This window comes from Manis javanica, chromosome 4 (assembly GCF_040802235.1).
Source record: "Manis javanica isolate MJ-LG chromosome 4, MJ_LKY, whole genome shotgun sequence".
NCBI lineage: Eukaryota > Metazoa > Chordata > Mammalia > Pholidota > Manidae > Manis > Manis javanica.
The window spans coordinates 93334083-93355545 of record NC_133159.1 but is presented as its reverse complement, the minus strand read 5'-3'; the positions used below and the strand labels follow the sequence as shown (position 1 = coordinate 93355545).

The window sequence follows — 21463 nt, the reverse complement described above, 5'->3', positions numbered from 1 at the left end:
GTTACAGGAATCCTTAGGAAATGACTAGCCAATCACTGCAATCTGGGAAAAGGGGATTTAAATTAATAGTCAGAAAGAGTCATTAGGCTTGCATGGGTAAGGGGAACGAAGGATCCATTTGGCATGATCGTCAAGAAGCCTGGGAAAGTGCTGACTGAGGGAAAACTGGCCCAGCCCACAGGGGCCGTTCTGCAGAGGCCTTGCTGTGTCCCAGTCCTTCAAATCTGGGGTTGTTTTTGTTTTCAGACTTATTTCACAAAATGAAACTTCTGATATTATGTCCTACTTATTAGAAATCACCTCTAACAACTCATGTATAAATCTAATACTCATTTATTATTATATGCTATTATCTTTTTTAAAATGGACATATTTTGTGCTAAACTGTAGGCTCAGTCAGAACAGGGACCTTGTCTCTGTCACGTGACTGACACAGGCTGAGTGACTGAATAAATGAGGTCTACTGCAATAAGGAGGACGTGTGGGCACCATCTGGGTGATGGGATGTGTTCAGTGCAGAGTAGTTCTCTCACGGTTTACGTGAGAGATTTCAGCCCAAGATAAAGCTAAATTTTCCTCAGGCAAGTGGACAAACAGCAGTCTACACAGATGCTTTCTGGGCTCACACTGCTTGCTGAATCGCGTCTGGCCCTGCTAACTACGCTCCAGCTGAAATGATAGCCACACCCCTGCCGATGCAAGCCCCAATAGCAAACCACACAGGGCGCGTGCAGGAGCAGGCAGCTGGGGGGCAGCATACCTGATAACTGTGGGGTAAAGTTCAGACGTGTAGATGTACGCAACGTTAAAGGCAGCGCTGATCGTCAGCTTCCCAAGCAGAGACAAGGAATGGCTGTTCACCACTGCAAACACACCTGTGTCTGAGGAGGACAACAGCTGTGAGGCCCTTAGTGGACAGAAATTCCTTTACATAACACATTTAATTCTGAAGGAATGAGAGGCATTAATGTTGATCTCAAACAGCAAGGAGTAGAATAACTGAACGTATATTCGGAAGATTTCTTCACACGCACAACACACACGCCAATATTTTCTCCATGCTTTGGCTATCCCCAGGAAAGGTTACATAGCGGTGGTGTGAGTGGCACTGAACTTGAACTCATTCCTGAATGACAAAACTCCATGAAAACTTCGTACTGTACTGTAGTAAAGTAAGCTTCACGGAAATCCTGTTTCATCTACCACAGTCTTACCTGCCTCTTCTTTCTGCCTAACCTTGTTGAGCAATCACAGACATAATGGTGGTTAGCATGTCCAGCCCTAACATGCGAGTGGACTATGTCTGATAGACATAAGAGGCAGAGGCAAGGTCCAGAGAAACTCCTATCTTTAGTTTGCATTTCTTGGCATTGCATTAAAAGATATGAAACAATCTCATTAAATCACTACTAAGATGATAAAACATTAATGTTCTTTAAAGAACAGGACTCTAAATATACAACTACTTTTAATCCTTTTTCCTTCCCAACTTCTTACTTGACTTACTAATCAATGATATCTGAGTTTTTTAATGTAACATTTTTACATAAAATGCAAAGATACATTTTATGCCAGTTTATTTCTCAATCATGAAAATACTATCAATTGTCCTGTGGTCCTTTATTAGCATTGTCCTCTCTGGGATCTTACAATTTAATTATTACCTTTCAAACATATTTAGCCTCTCCCCTTCAGTAACCCTCTAGCCTCTACCTTCAAAATAATAATTTTCTCCTTCTGAGGAAAAAAACAATTCTTATCAGCTCTGTGGTACTTTCTCCCTTCAGTATCAGACATCTCCAACAGTGCCTGATGCTCAACTTTCTCAAATGAATCAGCCCTGTAACTCACTCCCATCTGGCTTTCAATAGGATCCTCTTCTGAAACTCCTATTCTTGAAGGTCAACAGTGATGTCCTTATCCCCAGAGTTAATTGCCTCTCATTCTCCTTGACATTTCTGTCAAAGAGAAATGCCTGTCTCTTCCTTGGGACTGCATGTGTGGCTCAGAAACCACTCTTCCCTCAAATAACCCAAAGGCAATATCCTCTAAGTCCTCTGACCTCCACTGTCTCTATTTTCCAATCCATTCACCTGGCATGCTTCAGACATTCTCTTGTAATTGCTTATTTTTCCACCTTGTCTGCCCAAAATGTACTTTTGAGTTACTTGAGAGTGAGGCAGGAAGCTTGCTTGTATCTGTGTCCCTCACAGCACCTCTCACAGTAGAATGCACAGTGATGCTCACTAACTATTTGCTGAATGAGTAAGAGGAAGGACTATGACAGGGATTAATTTAGTAAAAAGAATCTGTATTCAAGCTCCCTCAACTCAGTGGAGGGAGGCATGGAATATACTCCACTCTAAAATATAAGTTTCATCTTCTCTGCTTGACTATGAAATAAATCTTCATCAACTTTAAAGATGCTGTCCCAAATAAAATGGCCCAGACGCTGCCAAACTTGACCATCTGAGGCTTTCTCTTCTTTTGCCAGACTAGTTAGAAGGTGTTAGCTGTTTTAAGTACTGAAAATAGTATTTAAGCCATGAGGTGCATCTGGAAAAAGAATCGTGCCTTTCAGCATTTACCCCAAGATATGTGTCTGCACTTTTGAGGTCTAACAACTTCTTCAATTGAACCAATAATGAAGGCAAATTAAATTCCTCAATTATTTTCCAGAAAACTGAGTGAGTCTAGAAAAGATATTGGGTGGCATTAAAGCAAAACAAAATGTGCACATTTGCTTTATTGCAAATGGTTTTTGTGACTGTTTTCAAACCATACAGGGTGGCATCTTTCAAAACTGTATGGAAGAATGGATTGAAGATGGCGGTGTGAGACGTGAGATAGAGAGCTCCTCCCCAAATCACATATAATATGAAAATATAGTTAATACAACTAATCCTAAAAGAGCAACAGCAAAGAAGGCTGTGCTAGACTGCATACACCTGGAGAACAAAGAAGACACCTCATGAAACAGGGTAACGTAACAAAGCCTTGATCCGGTGGGACCCAAGCCCTTCCCCCACCCCAGCTCACCAGCAGGAAGAAGAGAAATGGAGCGGAAGAGGGTGGAGGCCTAGGACTGCTGAACACCCAGTCCTGGAGATCTGCTTTGGAAGCACAAACCTACATTGCATGGTGCTCTAGAGATTAGTGGGGCTGGAAAGCTAAGACAGGCAGAATACTTGGAGAGACTGAGATTCCAGCCATTTGTGGAGGACAGGGATCCACATCTGGCTGCTCTAGGACAAAGGAAAGGTGAGCAGTCTGACAGCCTTCCTAGCAGTGAGAGCGCTGCTGAAGGTTTGCATGGAGCTTGATACATGGGAAAAGGAATCTGGGCGGGCGTGCTCTACCCAGCAGGTTGGGAACTTTCAGGAGCTTCAGGCGCTCCATGGCCTTGGCTGGTTACACAGCTCTGAGGCCCCCCACTGTGATACGCAGCCTGCTGCGCCTTCCTCCTGGCCTGCTGGCCCACGCTCCCAAACCGGCAGTCCCTGCTCTGGCATCAGGCCAGCCAGAGGGAGGCCCCACCTACAGCAGCTACAGACCCAAAGCATAGAGGTTCATACCTGTATGCTTGGCCCACTAGTTCTGACAGTGGAGACAGACACTGCAGCTGGGAAGCAGGAAACAGCTCTTTCTATTTCTAATCCCCCAGGAACTAGCGCCGCTCCCCTGCGACCCTGATATCAATCCAGGGGCTGAGCAGCTTTAGAGACTAGAGCTTCTGGGCAGTAGAGGGCACCACACAAAAATAAGAAATGGCAAAGGAGCCTGCTTCAAACCAAAATATCACAAACACCAGAAAGAGGGCCAAATGAAACAGAACTCACCAACCTTCCTGAAAGAGAGTACAAAATAAAAATCATAAACATGCTGATGGAGGTACAGAAAACTATTCAAGAACTGAGGGATGAATTTAGGATGGATATTCAATCATTAAGAAATTCCATATCTGAAATGAAACATACAATGGAGGGATTTAAAAGCATATTAGATGTAGTAGAAGAAACGGTAAATGGAACAGAAATTAGAGAAGAGGAATACAAAGCTAAGGCACAGAGAGGAAAAAGGACCTCTAAGAATGAAAGAATATTGAGAGAACTGTGGGACCAATAGAAATGGAACAATATTCAAAGTATAGGAGTATGAGGAGAAGAAGAGAGAGAAAAAGGGATAGAAAGTGTCTTTGAGGAGGTAATTGCTGAAAACTTTCCCAACCTGGGGAAGGAGATAATCTCTCAGGCCATGGAGGTGCACAGATCTCCCAACACAAGGGACCCAGAAGACAACACCAAGACATATAATAATTAAAATGGCAAAGATCAAGGATAAGGACTTTTAAAAGCAGCTAGAGAGAGAAAAAAGAACACATACAAAGGAAAACCCATCAGACTATCATCAGACTTCTCAACAGAAACCTTACAGGCCAGAAGGGAGTGGCATGATATATTTAATGCAATGAAACAGAAGGGCCTGAAACCAAGAATACTCTACCCAGCAAGATTATCATTTAAATTTGAAGGAGGAATTAAACAATTTTCAGATAAGCAAAAGCTGAGAGAATTTACCTCCCACAAACCACCTCTACAGTGGGAGGGAATGCTATAGATGGAAGTATTCCTAAGGCTAAATAGCTGTCACCACGGGAAATAAAACCATGGTAAAGAAAGTAGAAGAGTTAATTACTAAGCAGATGAAAAATCAAATTAACTACCCCCAAAGTCAATTGAGGGATAGACAAAGAGTACTGAATATGATACCTAATATATAAAGAATGGAGGGAAAAAAAGGAGGCAAAAAAAAAAAAAAAGAACGTTTAGGTTGTGTTTGTAATAGCATACTGAGTTAAATTACAGTGTTAGATAGTAAGGGAATTACCCTTTAACCTTTGGTAACCACGAATCTAAAGCTGGCAATGGCAATAAGTAAATACCTATCGATAATCACCCTACATGGTAAATGGTCTGAAACCACCAGTAAAAAGACATAGAGTCACTGAGTGAATAAAAAAACAAGACCCATTAATATATGCTGCCTACAAGAGATGCACTTCAAACCCAAAGACATACACAGACTTAAAGTAAAGGGATGGAAAAAGACATTTCATGAAACTAATAGGGAGAAAAAAGCAGGAGTTGCAGTACTTGTATCAGACAAATTAGACTTCAAAACAAAGTCACAAGAGACAAAGAAGGACATTACATAATGATAAAGGGGTTACTCCAACAAGAGGATATGACTACCATAAATATCTATGCACCCAACACAGGATCACCTATATATGTGAAACAAATACTAACAGAATTAAAGGCGGAAATAGAATGCAATGCACTCATTTTAGGAGACTTCAACACACCACTCCCTCCAAAGGTCAGAAAATAACTAAGGAGACAGAGGCACTGAACAACATATTAGAACAGATGGGCCTAACAGACACCTACAGAACACTCCACCCAAAAGCAACAGGATAAACATTCTTCTCAAGTGCACATGGATAATTTTCAAGAATAGATCATATACTAGGCCACAAAAAAGAGCCTCAGTAAATTCAAAAAGATTGAAATTGTACCAAGCAGCTTCTCAGACAACAATGGTATGAAAGTAGAAATAAATTATGCAAAGAAAATTAAAAAGCCCACAAACACATGGAGGCTTAAGAACATGTTCCTAAATAATCAATGGATCAATGACCAAATAAAAACAGAGATCAAGCAATATACGGAGACAAATGACAATAGTAATTCAACACTCCAAAATCTGTGGGATACACCAAAGGCCATGCTAAGAGGGAAGTATATTGCAAAACAGGCCTACCTCAGGAAAGAAGAACAATCCCATTTTAACAGCCTAAACTCACAATTAATGAAACTAGAAAAAGAAGAACAAATGAGGCCCAAAGTCAGTAGAAGGAGGGACATAATAAAGATTAGAGCATAAATAAATAAAATCGAGAAAAATAAAGCAATAGAAAGAATAAATGAAAGCAGGAGCTGGTTCTTTAAGAAAATAAACAAAATAGATGAACCCCTAGCCAGACTTATCAAGAGAAAAAGAGAGTCTACACACATAAACAGAATGAGAAATGAGAAAGGAATAATAGCTATGGACACCACAGAAATACAAAGAATTATTAGAGGATACTATGAAAAATTATATGGTAACAAACTAGATAATGTAGAAGAAACAGACAACTTTCTAGAAAAATACAACCTTCCAAGACAGACCCAGCAAGAAACAGAAAATCTGAATAGACCAATTAACAGCAACGAAATTGAACTGGTAATAAAAAAACTGCTAAGAACGAAACCCCTGGAACAGATGAATTTTATCAAACATTTAGTGAAGACGTAATACCCACTCTCCTTAAAGTTTTCCAAAAAGTAGAAGAGGAGGGAATACTCCCAAACTCATTCTACGAGCAAGCATCAATCTAATACCAAAACCAGGGAAAGACATCACAAAAAAAGAAAATTACAGACCAATATCCCTGATGAACAGAGATGCAAAAATACTCAACAAAATATTAGAAAACTGAATTCAAAAATACATCAAAAAGATCATCCATCATGATCAAGTAGGATTTATTCCAGGGATGCAAGGATGGTACAACAGTCAAACATCCATAAACATCATACACCACATCAACAAAAAGGACAAAAACCACATGATCATGTCCATAAATGCTGAAAAAGCATTCAACAAAATTCAACATCCATTCATGATAAAAAACTCTCAACAAAATGGATATAAAGGGCAAGAACCTGAACATAATAAAGGCCATTTGTGACAAACCTACAGCCAACATTATATGTAACAGCAAGAAGCTGTAAGCTTTTCCTTTAAGATTGGGAACAAGACAAGGATTCCCATTCTCCCCACTTTTATTGAACATGGTTCTGGAGGTCCTAGCCATGGCAATCAGACAACACAGAGAAACAATAGGCATCTAGATTGGCAAGGAAGAAGTTAAACTGTCCCTGTTTGCAGATGACATGATATTGTACATAAAAAAACGTAAGGAATCCACTCCAAAACTACTAGAACTAATACCTGAATTCAGCAAAGTTACAGGATACAAAATTAGTGCAGAGGAATCTGTGGCATTCCTATACACTAACGATGAACTAGCAGAAAGAGAAATCAGGAAAACAATTCCATTCAAAATTACATTAAAAAAATACCTAAGAATAAACCTAACGAAGGAAGTTAAAGATCTATGCCCTGAGAACTATAAGACACTCATGAGAGAAATTAAAGAAGATACCAATAAATGGAAACACATGCCATGGTCATGGATAGGAAGAATTAATATTGTCAAAATGGCCATCCTGCCTAAAGCAATCTACAGATTCAATGCAATCACTATCAAAATGCCAACAGCATTCTTCAATGAACTAGAGCAAATAGTTCTAAAATTCATATGGAACCACAAAAGACCCCGAACAGCTAAAGCGATCCTGAGAAGGAAGAATAAAGCAGGGGGGGATTATGCTCCCCAACTACAAGCTCTACTACAAAACCACAGTAATCAAGACAATTTGGTACTGGCACAAAAACAGAACAATAGACCAATGGAACAGACTAGAGAGCCAAGATATAAACCCAAGCATATATGGTCAATTAATATACAATAAGGGAGTTATGGATATACAATGGGGAAATGACAGCCTCTTCAACAACTGGTGTTGACAAAACTGGACAGCTACCTGCAAGAGAATGAAACTGGATTATTATCTAACCCCATACACAAAAGTAAGCTCAAAATGGATCGAAGACCTGAATATAAGTCATGAACCATAAAAATCTTAGAAGAAAACAGGCAAAAGTCTCTTGACTATAAACATGAGCAACTTTTTTCCTGAATGCATATCCTTGGGCAAGGCAAACAAAAATGTACAAATGGAACTACATCAAGCTAAAAAGCTTCTGTACAGCAAAGGACACCATCAGTAGAACAAAAAGACATCCTACAGTAAGGGTGAATATATTTGTAAATGACAAATCTGACAAGGGGTTAACATCTAAAATATATAAAGAACTCACATGCCTCAACACCCTGTGAAGGAAATAACCTGATTAGTAAATGGACAGAAGATATGAACAGACACTTCTCCAAAGAAGAAATTCAGATGGCCAACAAGCACATGAAAAGTTCCTCCACATCACTAATTATCAGGGAAATGCAAACTAAAACTACAATGAGATATCACCTCACACCAGTTAGGATGGCCAACATCCAAAAGACTAGGAACAACAAATGCTGGTGAGGATGCAAGGAAAGGGGAACCCTCCTACACTGCTGGTGGGAATGTAAACTAGTCTAACCATCGTGGAAAGCAATATGGAGGTTCCTCAAAAAACTAAAAAAAGAAATACCATTTGACCCAGAAATTCCACTCCTAGGAATTTTCCCAAAGAAAACAAGTTCTCAGATTTAAAAAGACATATGCACCCCTATGTTTATTGCAGCACTATTTACAATAGCCCAGGTATGGAAGCAACCTAAGTATCCATCAGTAGATGAATGGATGAAGATGTGGTATATATACAAAATGGAATACTGTTCAGCCATAAGAAAGAAACAAATCCCACCATTTGCAACAACATGGTGGTGCTAGAGGGTATTATGCTCAGTGAAATAAGTCAGGCAGAGAAAGACAAATACCAAATGATTCCCCTCATTTGCGGAGTATAACGAAGCAAAATAGGAAAAATAAAGAACAAAATAGCAGCAGACTCACAGACTCCAAGGGACTAGCATTTACCAAAGGGAAGGGGTGAGGGAGGGTGCTTGGTGAGGGAGAGAGGGGATTGTGGAGTATCATTAGTGCACATCGTGTGTGTGGGGTCACGGGGAAGACAGTGTAGCTCAGAGAAGACAAATAGGGACTCTGTGCCATCTTACTACACTGACGAACAGTGACTGCAATGGGGTATGGGTGGGACTCTATAATAAGTGTGAATGTAATAACCACATTGTTTTTCTTGTGAAACCTTCATAAGGGTGTACATCAATGATACCTTTACATAAAAAAAAAAAAGCCAGGCCAAAAAAACAAAACAAAACTGTATGTAGACACTGTAATAACAGGTTACGGGACTGCCCTTCTGAAAACTGAATTTCAATGGCATGTCACAGAAAGCTTATCATCTGAAATCCCACAAGATCCAAGTCCGGAAAAAGTCTCCCACGTGCGGTTCTGGACACTTCCAGCCATGGTCCATCTGGGGAGCCTGGGTCCAGCTGCATGCCCACAGAGCACTCACATCAACTAAGTACCTCATCTGATGCTTGAAACTTCTCTCCTATGTCCCCACCAATGGAGTCTGCAGTTGTCACTTGAACTTGGGGAATTTACTCTTTCCCAAGGTAGCCCATGTCCATTTCAGACAGCACTGTTTCTTAGAAAATTATTTCTTATCCTTTTTTGGATTCTTGCCTGTTGAGCTGCTGGGTTACTGATCATCCTGACTTAATGTTTAAGAGGGCTTTGTAGTCACTGGGCTGTTTCCCTGAATTCCTGATCTTGGTCTTCATCTGAAAGTGAAATCAGATATTATTGGCTATTACCAATGAGAGCTCAAAGTGAATGTTTAGAAAAAATAGAATAATTTCAAAGGGAAAACTAAATTCAATCATCTTTGAAATTGTTTTCAAAATTTGAAAAAAAATTCTCAAAACACTTACATCCTTCAAAGTACTGAATTCAAGAGGTTCTAGTTATCTGGAAATTTTCTCAGATCCCATTTGGGGTTCCCAGAACAAAATGTCTCAGTGTGTTATATAGTCACATTTCACTGACCCAAAACAGTAAAAATTCAATTTAATAATCTACTTCATTTACTGGGTGATGATAGCAAATTTTTTATTGTTCATGCTTATGCTAAGAAGTCTTTAAGACAGCTATAGGTCCTCTACTATGATACACAGGTTCGTCAAAGAACCACATTCATTTTGCATTCCAGTGGATTTTTTTTCCCCTTAAAGAAAATACCACATATGCACAAAGTTCTGTCACTATAGTTTCAGCCATCTAGTAGTTCACATGAATGAAATAATTCAGTTTGTAGACTTTTGTGTCTGACTGTTTTCAGTTAGCATAATTTACCCAAGTTGTTGTATGTGTCAGTAGGTAATAGTTCATTTACTTTGCTATTGTTGCTGAGTAATAGTTCATTGTATGGATATACCACTGTATGTTTATACATTCCTCAGCTGTTGGGCATTTGGGTTCCTTCCAGCTTTGGAATATTACTAATAAAGTGACTATGAACATTTGCATCAAAGTCTTTGTGTGGATCAAGTTTCTAGTTTCTCTTGGGTAAAGCTGAGTCATATGCTAAGTGTATGTTTCACTTTAAGCTGCTATGATTTTCCAGTGTATATATTTTTATCAGAAGTATATAAGCATTTCAGTTCTTTCATCATTGTCAACATTTGCTATGATCAATTTCTTTTGATTTTAGCATTCTAATGGGTGTGTGGTGATACATCTTATTTTGGTTTTAATTCCATTTCCTTAATGTCTAATAATGTTGAACATCTCTTCCCATGCTTACTTCACATTTTCATATACTTTTGGCGAAGTGTCTATTCAAATCTGCTGAGTTTTTTAGTCATTACTAAACTGTAAGAGTCCATTCTATCTAAATGCTGGGTACAAGTCCTTTATCAGGTATGTTTTGCAGATATTTGCCCAATCTGAACTTCACTTTTCATTATTAATGTCCTTTAAAAAGTACTTTTTAATTTTTATGAAATCTAAGTTAAGAATTGTTTTTGTCCTATTCAAGAAATCTTTGCCTAGTCCAAAGTCACTAAGATTTTCTCCTATGTTCTCTTTTAGAAGTTGTATAGTTTTAGCCTTTATATTTAGGTTACCATCCACTTTAAGTTAATTACTGCATATGATATGACATGCAGGTTGAAGTTAAATTTTTTGCATATGGATATCCAATTATTCTAACACCATTCGTTGAAAAGATGATCTGTTCCTCATTGAATTGACTTGTCATTTTTGTCAAAAATCAATTGATCATATGAATTTTTCTTTATACATGTTATGATTGAATGAAACATTTTTAAAAGGTGAACAAAATCTCAGCCCCTCTAAAAAATAAAATAAAAACTAACTGACCATATAGGAAGGTCTATTTCATACTAAATTCAGTTCCATTATCTATACATCCATTCCTATGCCAATATCATGCTGTCTTGATTAACGTAACTTTGTAGAAAGTTTTTAAATCAGGTAGAGTAGTCCTCCAACTGTGTTTCTCTTAATAAAAATTATTTTGGATATTGTAGATCCTTTGAATTTCCATTAAAATTTTAGTATTAACTTATCAATATCTTTCAACAAAAAGAAGCCTGCTGGAAATTTTACTGGGCCTTGCTGAATGAAGATAGATCTATCTAGGGAGAACTGACATCTTGAACAAATATTTTCTAATCCTTGAGCATGGTAATCTAATTTATTTTATTACTATTATCACCAATTCATTTCTTTAGTCTTCTTTACTTTCATCAAAGTTCTATATTCTATAGTTTTCTATAGGTCTTATACATATTTTATAAAATTTATCCCCAAATCTTTTTTATTTTATTATAAATAGTATTGTTTTATTTTAAATTGTGATTGTCACTGATATACAGAAGTAAATTCTGTGTCACATGACTGCTAACTCATTTACTAATTCTAGTAGATCTTTTTTGTATATTTCTTAAGATTTTCTATGGAGATAAGCATGTAGCCTTGGGAAAGATAGTTTTACTTCTTCCCTGATTTGGAACCCTTTAATTTCTTTTTGTCACCTTATCGTATTCGTTAGTACTTTTAGTACAATGCTCTATAGAAGTGGTAAGGATGGATTGCCTACCTTTTTCTGATACAGCACAAGTTCAATATTGAGTTTTTCACCATTGAGTGCGATATTAGCTGCAGGTTTTTCCCTTGATGCCCTTTATCAGGGTAAGGAATCCTTACCGTCTAGTTGCTGGTAATTTGTGTAATGAATGGAGTTCTAACAAATGCTTTTTCTAATTGTATTGAAATGGCATGATTTTTTCCCTTTTGGTCTTTCCATATGATGAATGACACTGATTAGCTTTTGAATGTTAAACCAGCCTTGCATTTGTGGGATAAACCCTGCTCGGTCATGATGTATTACCCTTTTCATGCATTGTTGGCTTCAACTTGCTAATATATAGTTACGGATTTTTGCAACTATATTAATGAGGGATATTGCTCTGTAGTTTTCTTATAATGTCTTTGTTTGGTTTTTAGTATCAGGGTAATTAACGGCCTCACAAACTAGGTTGGTAGAGTATTCCCTCCTTTTTTTCTTTTTTCTAGAATAATGTGTAGAATTGGTATTAGTTCTTCCTTATTTGTTTTATAGAATTTACCAGTGAAGCTATCTAGGCCCAGAATTCTCTGGAAATGGTCTTAACTAAAAATTCAACTTCTTTAATAGGTATAGGGCTATTCAAGTTTTCTATATTTTTCAGTACACTTTGGTAGTTTGTACCTTTCAAGGAATTTGTGCATTTTGCCTAAATTGAATTGAGTGGCATAAAAATGTTCATAATATACCCTTATAAACACATACAGGTTCTGTAGTGATGTTTCTCTTTTATTCCTGATATTGGTAATTTGTGGCTTCTCTCTTTTTCCTTTATTAGTTTGCCTAATAAAGAGGTTTATTGATTTTATTGATCTCCAACAACCAGCTTTTGGTTTCATTGAAGTTTCCCTATTATTTTTCTGTTTTTATTTCATTGATTTCTGCCCTTATTATTTCCTTTCTTCTGCTTGTTTTATGTCTGATCTTTTTTAGGAGGAAAAAAAAGCCTTCTATTTTCCTAAGGGAGAAACTCAAATGGTAATTTGAAATTATCCTTTTTTTAAATATATTTTTAATTAAATATATTTTCCTCTAAGCACTGTTTTACAGCATCCCACAAACTTAAATATACTATACTTTATTGTTTAATTATAAATATTTTCTAATTTCCCTTGTGATTTCTCCTTTGACCCATGTGTTTTTAAAGTCCAGGTATTTGGAGCCAAGATGGCAGCATGAGTAGAGCAGCGGAAATGTCCTTCCAAAACCAGATATATTTATGAAAATACAACAAAGACAACTCTTCCTAGAATAGAGACCAGAGGACACAGGACAATATCCAGACCACATCCACACCTGCGAGAACCCAGCGCCTCACGAAGGGGGTAGGATACAAGCCCCAGCCCAGTGGGTCCTCAGCGCCCCTCCCCGCAGCTCCCCACGGGAGGAGAGGAGTCAGCAGGGAGGGAGAGGGAGCCCAGGACTGCTGAACACCCAGCCCCAGCCACCCGCACCGGAGCACAGACACAGTGCATGCGTGAGGTGCTGGTTACTAGGGAAACAGGACAGTAAGACTGGTGAGGGGCTCCCTGAGGCTGGTGCCGGAGAACAAAGAAAAGTGAGTGCTTTTTATTTTTTTTTTGGGCGAGTACTTTTTGGAAGTCTTAAAGGGACACGGACCACAATACTAGGGAAAGAGGGCAGCAAGACTGGTGAGTGGGTCCCTGAGGCTGGCGCCTGAGGACAAAGAAATTTATCTAATTTTGTTTTTGTTGTTGTTGTTGTTTTGTTTTGGTGAGTGCTTTTTGGAAGTCTTAAAGGGACGAAGCAGGACACTTAGTCCAGAGGCAGGGAATCAGGGGTTCTCTGGGCACTCTAACTCCCTAAGCAGCAGGGAGCACGGAGGCCCCTCACAGAGATAAATAGCCTCCCGGCCGCTCCCCCTCCAACACGGCTCCACCATTTTGGAGCAGCAGCCCGGGCCAGGCTACGCCCACAGCAACAGTGGAGATAAAATCCATGGAAGCTGGGCAGGAATCAGAAGCCCTGTCTGCATACAGCTGCCAAGCACAAGCCACTAGAGGTCGCTGTTCTCCCAGGAGAGGAAGGCCACAAACCAACAAGAAGGGAAGTTCTTCCAGCTGTCACTCATCCCAGCTATGCAAACTATTTCTATCACCATGAAAAGGCAAAATTACAGGCAAACCAAGACCACAGAGACAACACCAGAGAAGGAGACAGACCTAACCAGTCTTCCTAAAAAAGAATTCAAAATAAAAATCATAAACATGCTGATGAAGTTGCAGAGAAAAATGCAAGAACAATGGGATGAAATCCAGAGGGAGATCAGAGTTGCCAGGAAGGAGATCACAGAAGTGAAACAAACTCTGGAAGAATTTATAAGCAGAATGGATAAGACGCAAGAGGCCATTGATGGAATAGAAACCAGAGAATAGGAACGCACAGAAGCTGACATAGAGAGAGAGAAAAGGATCTCCAGGAATGAAACAATATTAAGAGAACTGTGTGACCAATACAAAAGGAACAATATCCATATTACAGGGGTACCAGAAGAAGGAGAGAGAGAAAAAGGGATAGAAAGTGTCTTTGAAGAAATAGTTGCTGAAAACTTCCCCAAACTGGGGGAGGAAATAATTGAACAGACCACGGAAATACACAGAACTCCCAACAGAAAGGACCCAAGGAGAACAACACCAAGACACATAATAATTAAAATGGCAAAGATCAAGGACAAGGAAAGAGTTTTAAAGGAAGCTAGAGAGAAAAAGGTCACCTATAAAGGAAAACCCATCAGGCTATCATCACACTTCTCGACAGAAACCTAACAGGCTAGAAGAGAATGGCATGATATATTTAATGCAATGAAACAGAAGGGCCTTGAACCAAGGAAACTGTATCCAGCACGATTATCATTTAAATATGATGGAGGGATTAAATGATTCCCAGACAAGCAAAAGCTGAGGGAATTTGCCTCCCACAAACCACCTCTACAGGGCATCTTACAGGGACTGCTCTAGATGGGAGCACTCCTAAAAAGAGCACAGAACAAAACACCCAACATATGAAGAATGGAGGAGGAGGAATAAGAAGGGAGAGAAGAAAAGAATCTCCAGACAGTGTATATAACAGCTCAATAAGCGAGCTAAATTAGGCAGTAAGATACTAAAGAGGCTAACCTTGAACCTTAGGTAACCACGAATTTAAAGCCTGCAATGGCAATAAGTACATATCTTTCAATAGTCACCCTAAATGTAAATGGACTGAATGCACCAATCAAAAGACACAGAGTAATAGAAAGGATAAAAAAGCAAGACCCATCTATATGCTGCTTACAAGAAACTCACCTCAAACTCAAAGACATGCACAAACTAAAAGTCAAACATATGGAAAAACATATTTCAGGCAAACAACAGCGAGAAGAAAGCAGGGGTTGCAGTACTAATATCAGACAAAATAGACTTCAAAACAAAGAAAGTAACAAGAGATAAAGAAGGACACTACATAATGATAAAGAGCTCAGTCCAACAAGAGGATATAACCATTCTAAATATATATGCACCCAACACAGGAGCACCAGCATATGTGAAACAAATACTAACAGAACTAAAGGGGGAAATAGACTGCAATGCATTCATTTTAGGAGACTTCAACACTCCACTCACCCCAAAAGAGAGATCCACAGGGCAGAAAATAAGTAAGGACACGGAGGCACTGAACAACACAGTAGAACAGATGGACCAAATAGACATCTATAGAACTCCACATCCAAAAGCAACAGGATATACATTCTTCACAAGTGCACATGGAACATTCTCCAGAATAGACCACATACTAGCCCACAAAAAGAGCCTCAGCAAAATCCAAAATATTGAAATTCTACCAACCAATTTTTCAGACCACAAAGGTATAAAACTAGAAATAAATTCTACAGAGAAAACAAAAAAGCACACAAACACATGGAGGTTTAACAACATGCTCCTAAATAATCAATGGATCAATGAACAAATTAAAATAGAGATCAAGGAATATATGGAAACAAATGAGAACAACAACACAAAGCCCCAACTTCTGTGGGATGCAGCGAAAGCAGTCTTAAGAGCAAAGTATATAGCGATCTGGGCACACTTAAAGAAGGGAGAACAATCCCAAATGAATAGGCTAACAGCACAATTATCGAAACTGGAAAAAGAAGAACAAATGAGGCTTTAAGTCAACAGAAGGAGGGACATAATAAAGATCAGAGAAGAAATAAACAAAATTGAGAAGAATAAAACAATAGCAAAAATCAATGAAACCAAGAGCTGATTCTTTGAGAAAATAAACAAAATAGATAAGCCTCTAGCCAAACTTATTAAGAGAAAAAGAGAATCAACACAAATCAACAGAATCAGAAATGAGAACGGAAAAATCATGACAGACTCCACAGAAATACAAAGAATTATTAAAAACTACTATGAAAACCTATATCCCAACAAGCTGGAAAACCTAGAAGAAATGGACAACTTCCTAGAAAAATACAACCTTCCAAGACTGACCAAGGAAGAAACACAAAAGATAAACAAACCAATCACTAGGAAAGAAATTGAAGCAGTAATCAAAAAACTACCCAAGAACAAAACCCCCGGGCCTGACGGATATACCTCGCAATTTTATCAGACACACAGAGAAGACATAATACTCATTCTCCTTAAAGTTTTCCAAAAAATAGAAGAGGAGGGAGTACTCCCAAACTCATTCTATGAAGCCAACATCACCCTAATACTAAAACCAGGCAAAGACCCCACCAAAAAAGAAACTACAGACCAATATCCCTGAAGAATGTAGATGCAAAAACACTCAACAAAATATTAGCAAACCGAATTCAAAAATACATCAAGAGGATCATACACCATGACCAAGTGGGATTCATCTGAGGGATGCAAGGATGGTAGAAGATTCGAAAATCCATCAACATCATCCACCACATCAACCAAAAGAAGCACAAAAACCACATGATCATCTCCATAGATGCTGAGAAAGCATTTGACAAAATTCAACATCCATTCATGATAAAAACTCTCAACAAAATGGGCATAGAGGGCAAGTACCACAACATAATAAAGGCCATATATCATAAACCCACAGCCAACATTATACTGAACAGCGAGAAGCTGAAAGCTTTACATCTGAGATCGGGAACAAGACAGGTATGCCCACTCTCCCCACTGTTATTTAACATAGGACTGGAGGTCCTAGCCATGGCAATCAGACAAAACAAAGAAATACAAGGAGTCGAGATTGGTAAAGAACAAGTTAAACTGTCACTATTTGCAGATGACATGACACTGTACATAAAAAACCCTAAAGACTCCACTCCAAAACTACTAGAACCGACATCGGAATACAGCAAAGTTGCAGGATACAAAATTAACACACAGAAATCTGTGGCTTTCCTATATACTAACAATGAATCAATAGAAAGAGAAATCAGGAAAACAATTCCATTCACCATTGCATCAAAAAGAATAAAATACCTAGGAATAAACCTAACCAAAGAAGTGAAAGACCTAAACCCTGAAAACTACAAGTCACTCTTAGGAGAAATTAAAGGGGACACTAACAAATGGAAACTCATCCCATGCTCGTGGCTAGGAAGAATTAATATCGTCAAAATGGCCATCCTGCCCAAAGCAATATACAGATTTGATGCAATCCCTATCAAATTACCAGCAACATTCTTCAACGAACTGGAACAAATAATTCAAAAATTCATATGGAAACACCAAAGACCCCGAATAGCCAAAGCAATCCTGAGAAAGAAGAATAAAGTAGGGGGGATATCACTCCCCAACTTCAAGCTCTACTACAAAGCCATAGTAATCAAGACAATTTGGTACTGGCACAAGAACAGAGCCACAGACCAGTGGAACAGATTAGAGACTCCAGACATCAACCCAAACATATATGGTCAATTAATATTTGATAAAGGTGCTATGGACATACAGTGGCGAAATGACAGTCTCTTCAACAGATGGTGCTGGCAAAACTGGACAGCTACCTGTAGGAGAATGAAACTGGACCACTGTCTAACCCCATACACAAAAGTAAATTCAAAATGGTTCAAAGACCTGAATGTAAGTCATGAAACCATAAAACTCTTAGAAAAAAACATAGGCAAAAACCTCTTACACATAAACATGAGTGACCTCTTCTTGAACATATCTCCCCGGGCAAGGAAAACAACAGCAAAAATGAACAAGTGGGACTATATTAAGCTGAAAAGCTTCTGTACAGCAAAAGACACCATCAATAGAACAAAAAGGTACCCTACAGTATGGGAGAATGTATTTGTAAATGACAGATCCGATAAAGGCTTGACGTCCAAAATATATAAAGAGCTCACCCACCTCAACAAACAAAAAACAAATAATCCAATTAAAAAATGGGCAGAGGAACTGAAGAGACAGTTCTCCAAAGAAGAAATACAGATGGCCAACAGACACATGAAAAGATGCTCCACATCGCTAATTATCAGAGAAATGCAAATTAAAACCACAATGAGGTATCACCTCACACCAGTAAGGATGGCTGCCATCCAAAAGACAAACAACAACAAATGTTGTCGAGGTTGTGGAGAAAGGGGAACCCTCCTACACTGCTGGTGGGAATGTAAACTAGTTCAACCATTGTGGAAAGCAGTATGGTCATTCCTCAAAATGCTCAAAATAAACTTACCATTTGACCCAGGAATACCACTCCTAGGAATTTACCCTAAGAACGCAGCACTCAAATTTGAAAAAGACAGATGCACCCCTATGTTTATCGCAGCACTATTTACAATAGCCAAGAAATGGAAGCAACCTAAGTGTCCATTAATAGATGAATGGATAAAGAAGATGTGGTACATATACACAATGGAATATCATTCAGCCATAAGAAGAAAACAAATCCTACCATTTGCAACAACATGGATGGAGCTACAGGGTATTATGCTCAGTGAAATAAGCCAAGCTGAGAAAGAGAAATACCAAATGATTTCACTCATCTGTGGAGCATAAGAACAATGGAAAAAGTGAAGAAAAAAACAGCAGCAGACTCACAGAACCCAAGAATGGACTAACAGGTACCAAAGGGAAAGGGACTGGGGAGGATGGGTGGGTAGGGAGGGATAAGTGGGGGGAAGAAGAAAGGGGGTATTATGATTAGCATGCGTAATGGGGGTGTGGGAGAAAGGGGAGGTCTGTACAACACAGAGAAGACAAGTAGTGATTCTACAACATTTTGCTATGCTGATGGACAGTGACTGTAAAGGGGTTTGTGGTGGGGACCTGGTATAGGGGAGAGCCTAGTAAACATAATATTCTTCATGTAATTGTAGATTAATTATAACAAAAAAAGAAGAAAAAGGAAAGAAAAGGGGGATTACTCCCTGATAGGATTAAACTAACAGTAAATCAATGATTAAAGCATGCTTTAAATATCCTTAATTTTGATCATGTAAAGGGTGTCAGATGATTAGCTATGGAAGTACATTTTTCTGATAATATTCCTTTCTCTTAAAAAAAAAGAAAGCAGTTCCTGTGTGGTGATCTCCAATAAGTTCTTCACAATAATATAAAGGGCATATCAAAGTGTGGGCAAAGGGTCTGTTTGTGTTTATACAGAGGATCAAAGCCTAATTTGGCTACCCAGAAAATGAATTAAGATACGATATGAAGAAGAACTTCCAACATCAACACTCTCTGGAAGAGTCATTCCAGAAGATGAACATCAAAAAAGTTCAACAAAGATCGTGGCGTTGTTGCAGTTGTAGCTGCATTCATCCCACCAGTTCCTGGACTTGCCATTGGAATGAAGAAGGAGATATCTAAGCTGGCCTGTGCATACAGTAAAACAACAAATTTGACTGGATCTATACTGTCGGAACTCAACCAAGAATCAGGAGCAGTGCAAGTTGCAGCGCTCCAAAATCTTGCGATTACAGACTATCCACTGTTAAAAGAACATTATGGGATGTGAACAGTTCCCAGGAACGTGTTGTTTTAATTTGTCTGATTTTTCTCAAACTATTCAAATTCAGTTAGACAATATCCATCATATCACTGATAAGTTTTCACAAATGCCTAGGGTGCCTAACTGGTTTTCTTGGTTTCACTGGAGATGGCTGGTAATTGTAGGTCTGCTTTGGTTATGTAGCTGTATTCCTATTATGTTAATGTGTGTACGCAATTTAATTAGTAGTTTAAAACCTATACATGCTCATGTTTCTCTACAGGAAGATATGTCAAAGAAATAATCAATCTTCCCATGTTTTCTTCCGTCTGCTACTTCTATAGCTTTTCTTCATCCTTCCTAATTACAACCCTTAAGTAGACTTCATGCCTCATAACAAAATTACCGAGTATCATAATTCTTCCAAGTGGTAAAGATACGTCAAGACAAATACTGGGCATAAAAGCCACAGGGCATAAATCTGCAAAGAAGTAAAAAGCTCACCTTTTCAAACAATATTACTTCTCTCTCTCACTTACCAACTTTATATTTCCCTGTACGGCCCCGGAAGATGACTGGTTAGCCAGAGACGGGTAAGATTCCTCAAGGGAGGAACAACCTAAGACAGGCACAGTCTCAGGGGGGCCATCAGGTGAGAAATTGGGGATCAACAGAGGTGAGGCTTAGAACCCCACCCCTCCCTGTTTTGAGAGAAATCTTCTGCATCCGTGGATGTTTTGTTGCCCTTGTCTAGCTTGGATTAATACGTAGTCTATAGGCACACACCTGATATCTCCATTTGCCCTCTTACAGCACTAAACTATGTTTTCTACCTTTATCTTGCATGTACCTACCACTTCAGCATTTTATTAAAGATAATAATAATAACAATAATAATAAGGGAGAAATGTGGGATTCACATAAAATCAAGTATAAAAATCAAACGAACATTCATATTTGACCTGATTGTTTCTAGTTCATAATGCATGATCAAAACCGAAAGTTTCTGTGATGACTGCCCTTGTACTGTTCACCATGTAAGAACTTACTCACTATGTAAGAATTTGTTCACCATGTAAGAACTTGTTCGTTATGCTTCAGAAGATTGGAGACTGTTGAGAACTAGGCTTGGGGTTGATTAATGATTGTGCATTGAGTCCCCTATACAGAATTTTATTGTTGTTAACAACCATTTGATCAATAAATATGAGAGATTCCCTCTCAAAAAAAAATCCAGATATTTGAGGATTTCCTTAATAACTTTCAGTTATTGATTTCTAGTTGAATTCCATTCTGGTCATAAAACTAATTTTTATAATATTTCAATCCTTTTAAATTTATTGAAACTTGTATTATGGCCCAGAATGTGTTCTCTCTTAGTCAATGTTCTGTGTGTACTTCAGGTGGAATGCGTATTCTGCTATATTGGGTACAGTGTTTGAAAAATGTCAATTAGGTCATGCTGGCTGTTCAAGTCTCCAAATCCTGAATTCTTTTCTGTCTACTTTTTCTATTAATCACTAAGAAAGGGATAATTGAAATATTCGTCTATTTATCCTTTCAATTCTATCCATTTTTGCCTCATGAATTTTGAACGCATTGTTACATGCACACA

General features: G+C 38.4%; 1 protein-coding gene across 7 annotated transcripts in view; it reads right to left on the bottom strand.

Annotated features, from left to right (window-relative positions):
• The window catches only part of LOC140848937 (solute carrier family 22 member 15-like), an 88497-nt gene that overhangs the window by 5989 nt on the left and 61045 nt on the right, over positions 1 to 21463 (bottom strand). For all 7 annotated transcript variants that reach the window (XR_012130268.1, XM_073234383.1, XM_073234379.1 and 4 more), the window contains one exon: positions 761 to 881. Coding sequence is in view for 6 of the 7 variants with exons in the window: in XM_073234383.1 (XP_073090484.1) it covers positions 761 to 881 (121 nt within the window). In the remaining variant the exon portion in view is untranslated. The remainder of the gene's footprint in view (positions 1 to 760; positions 882 to 21463) is intronic.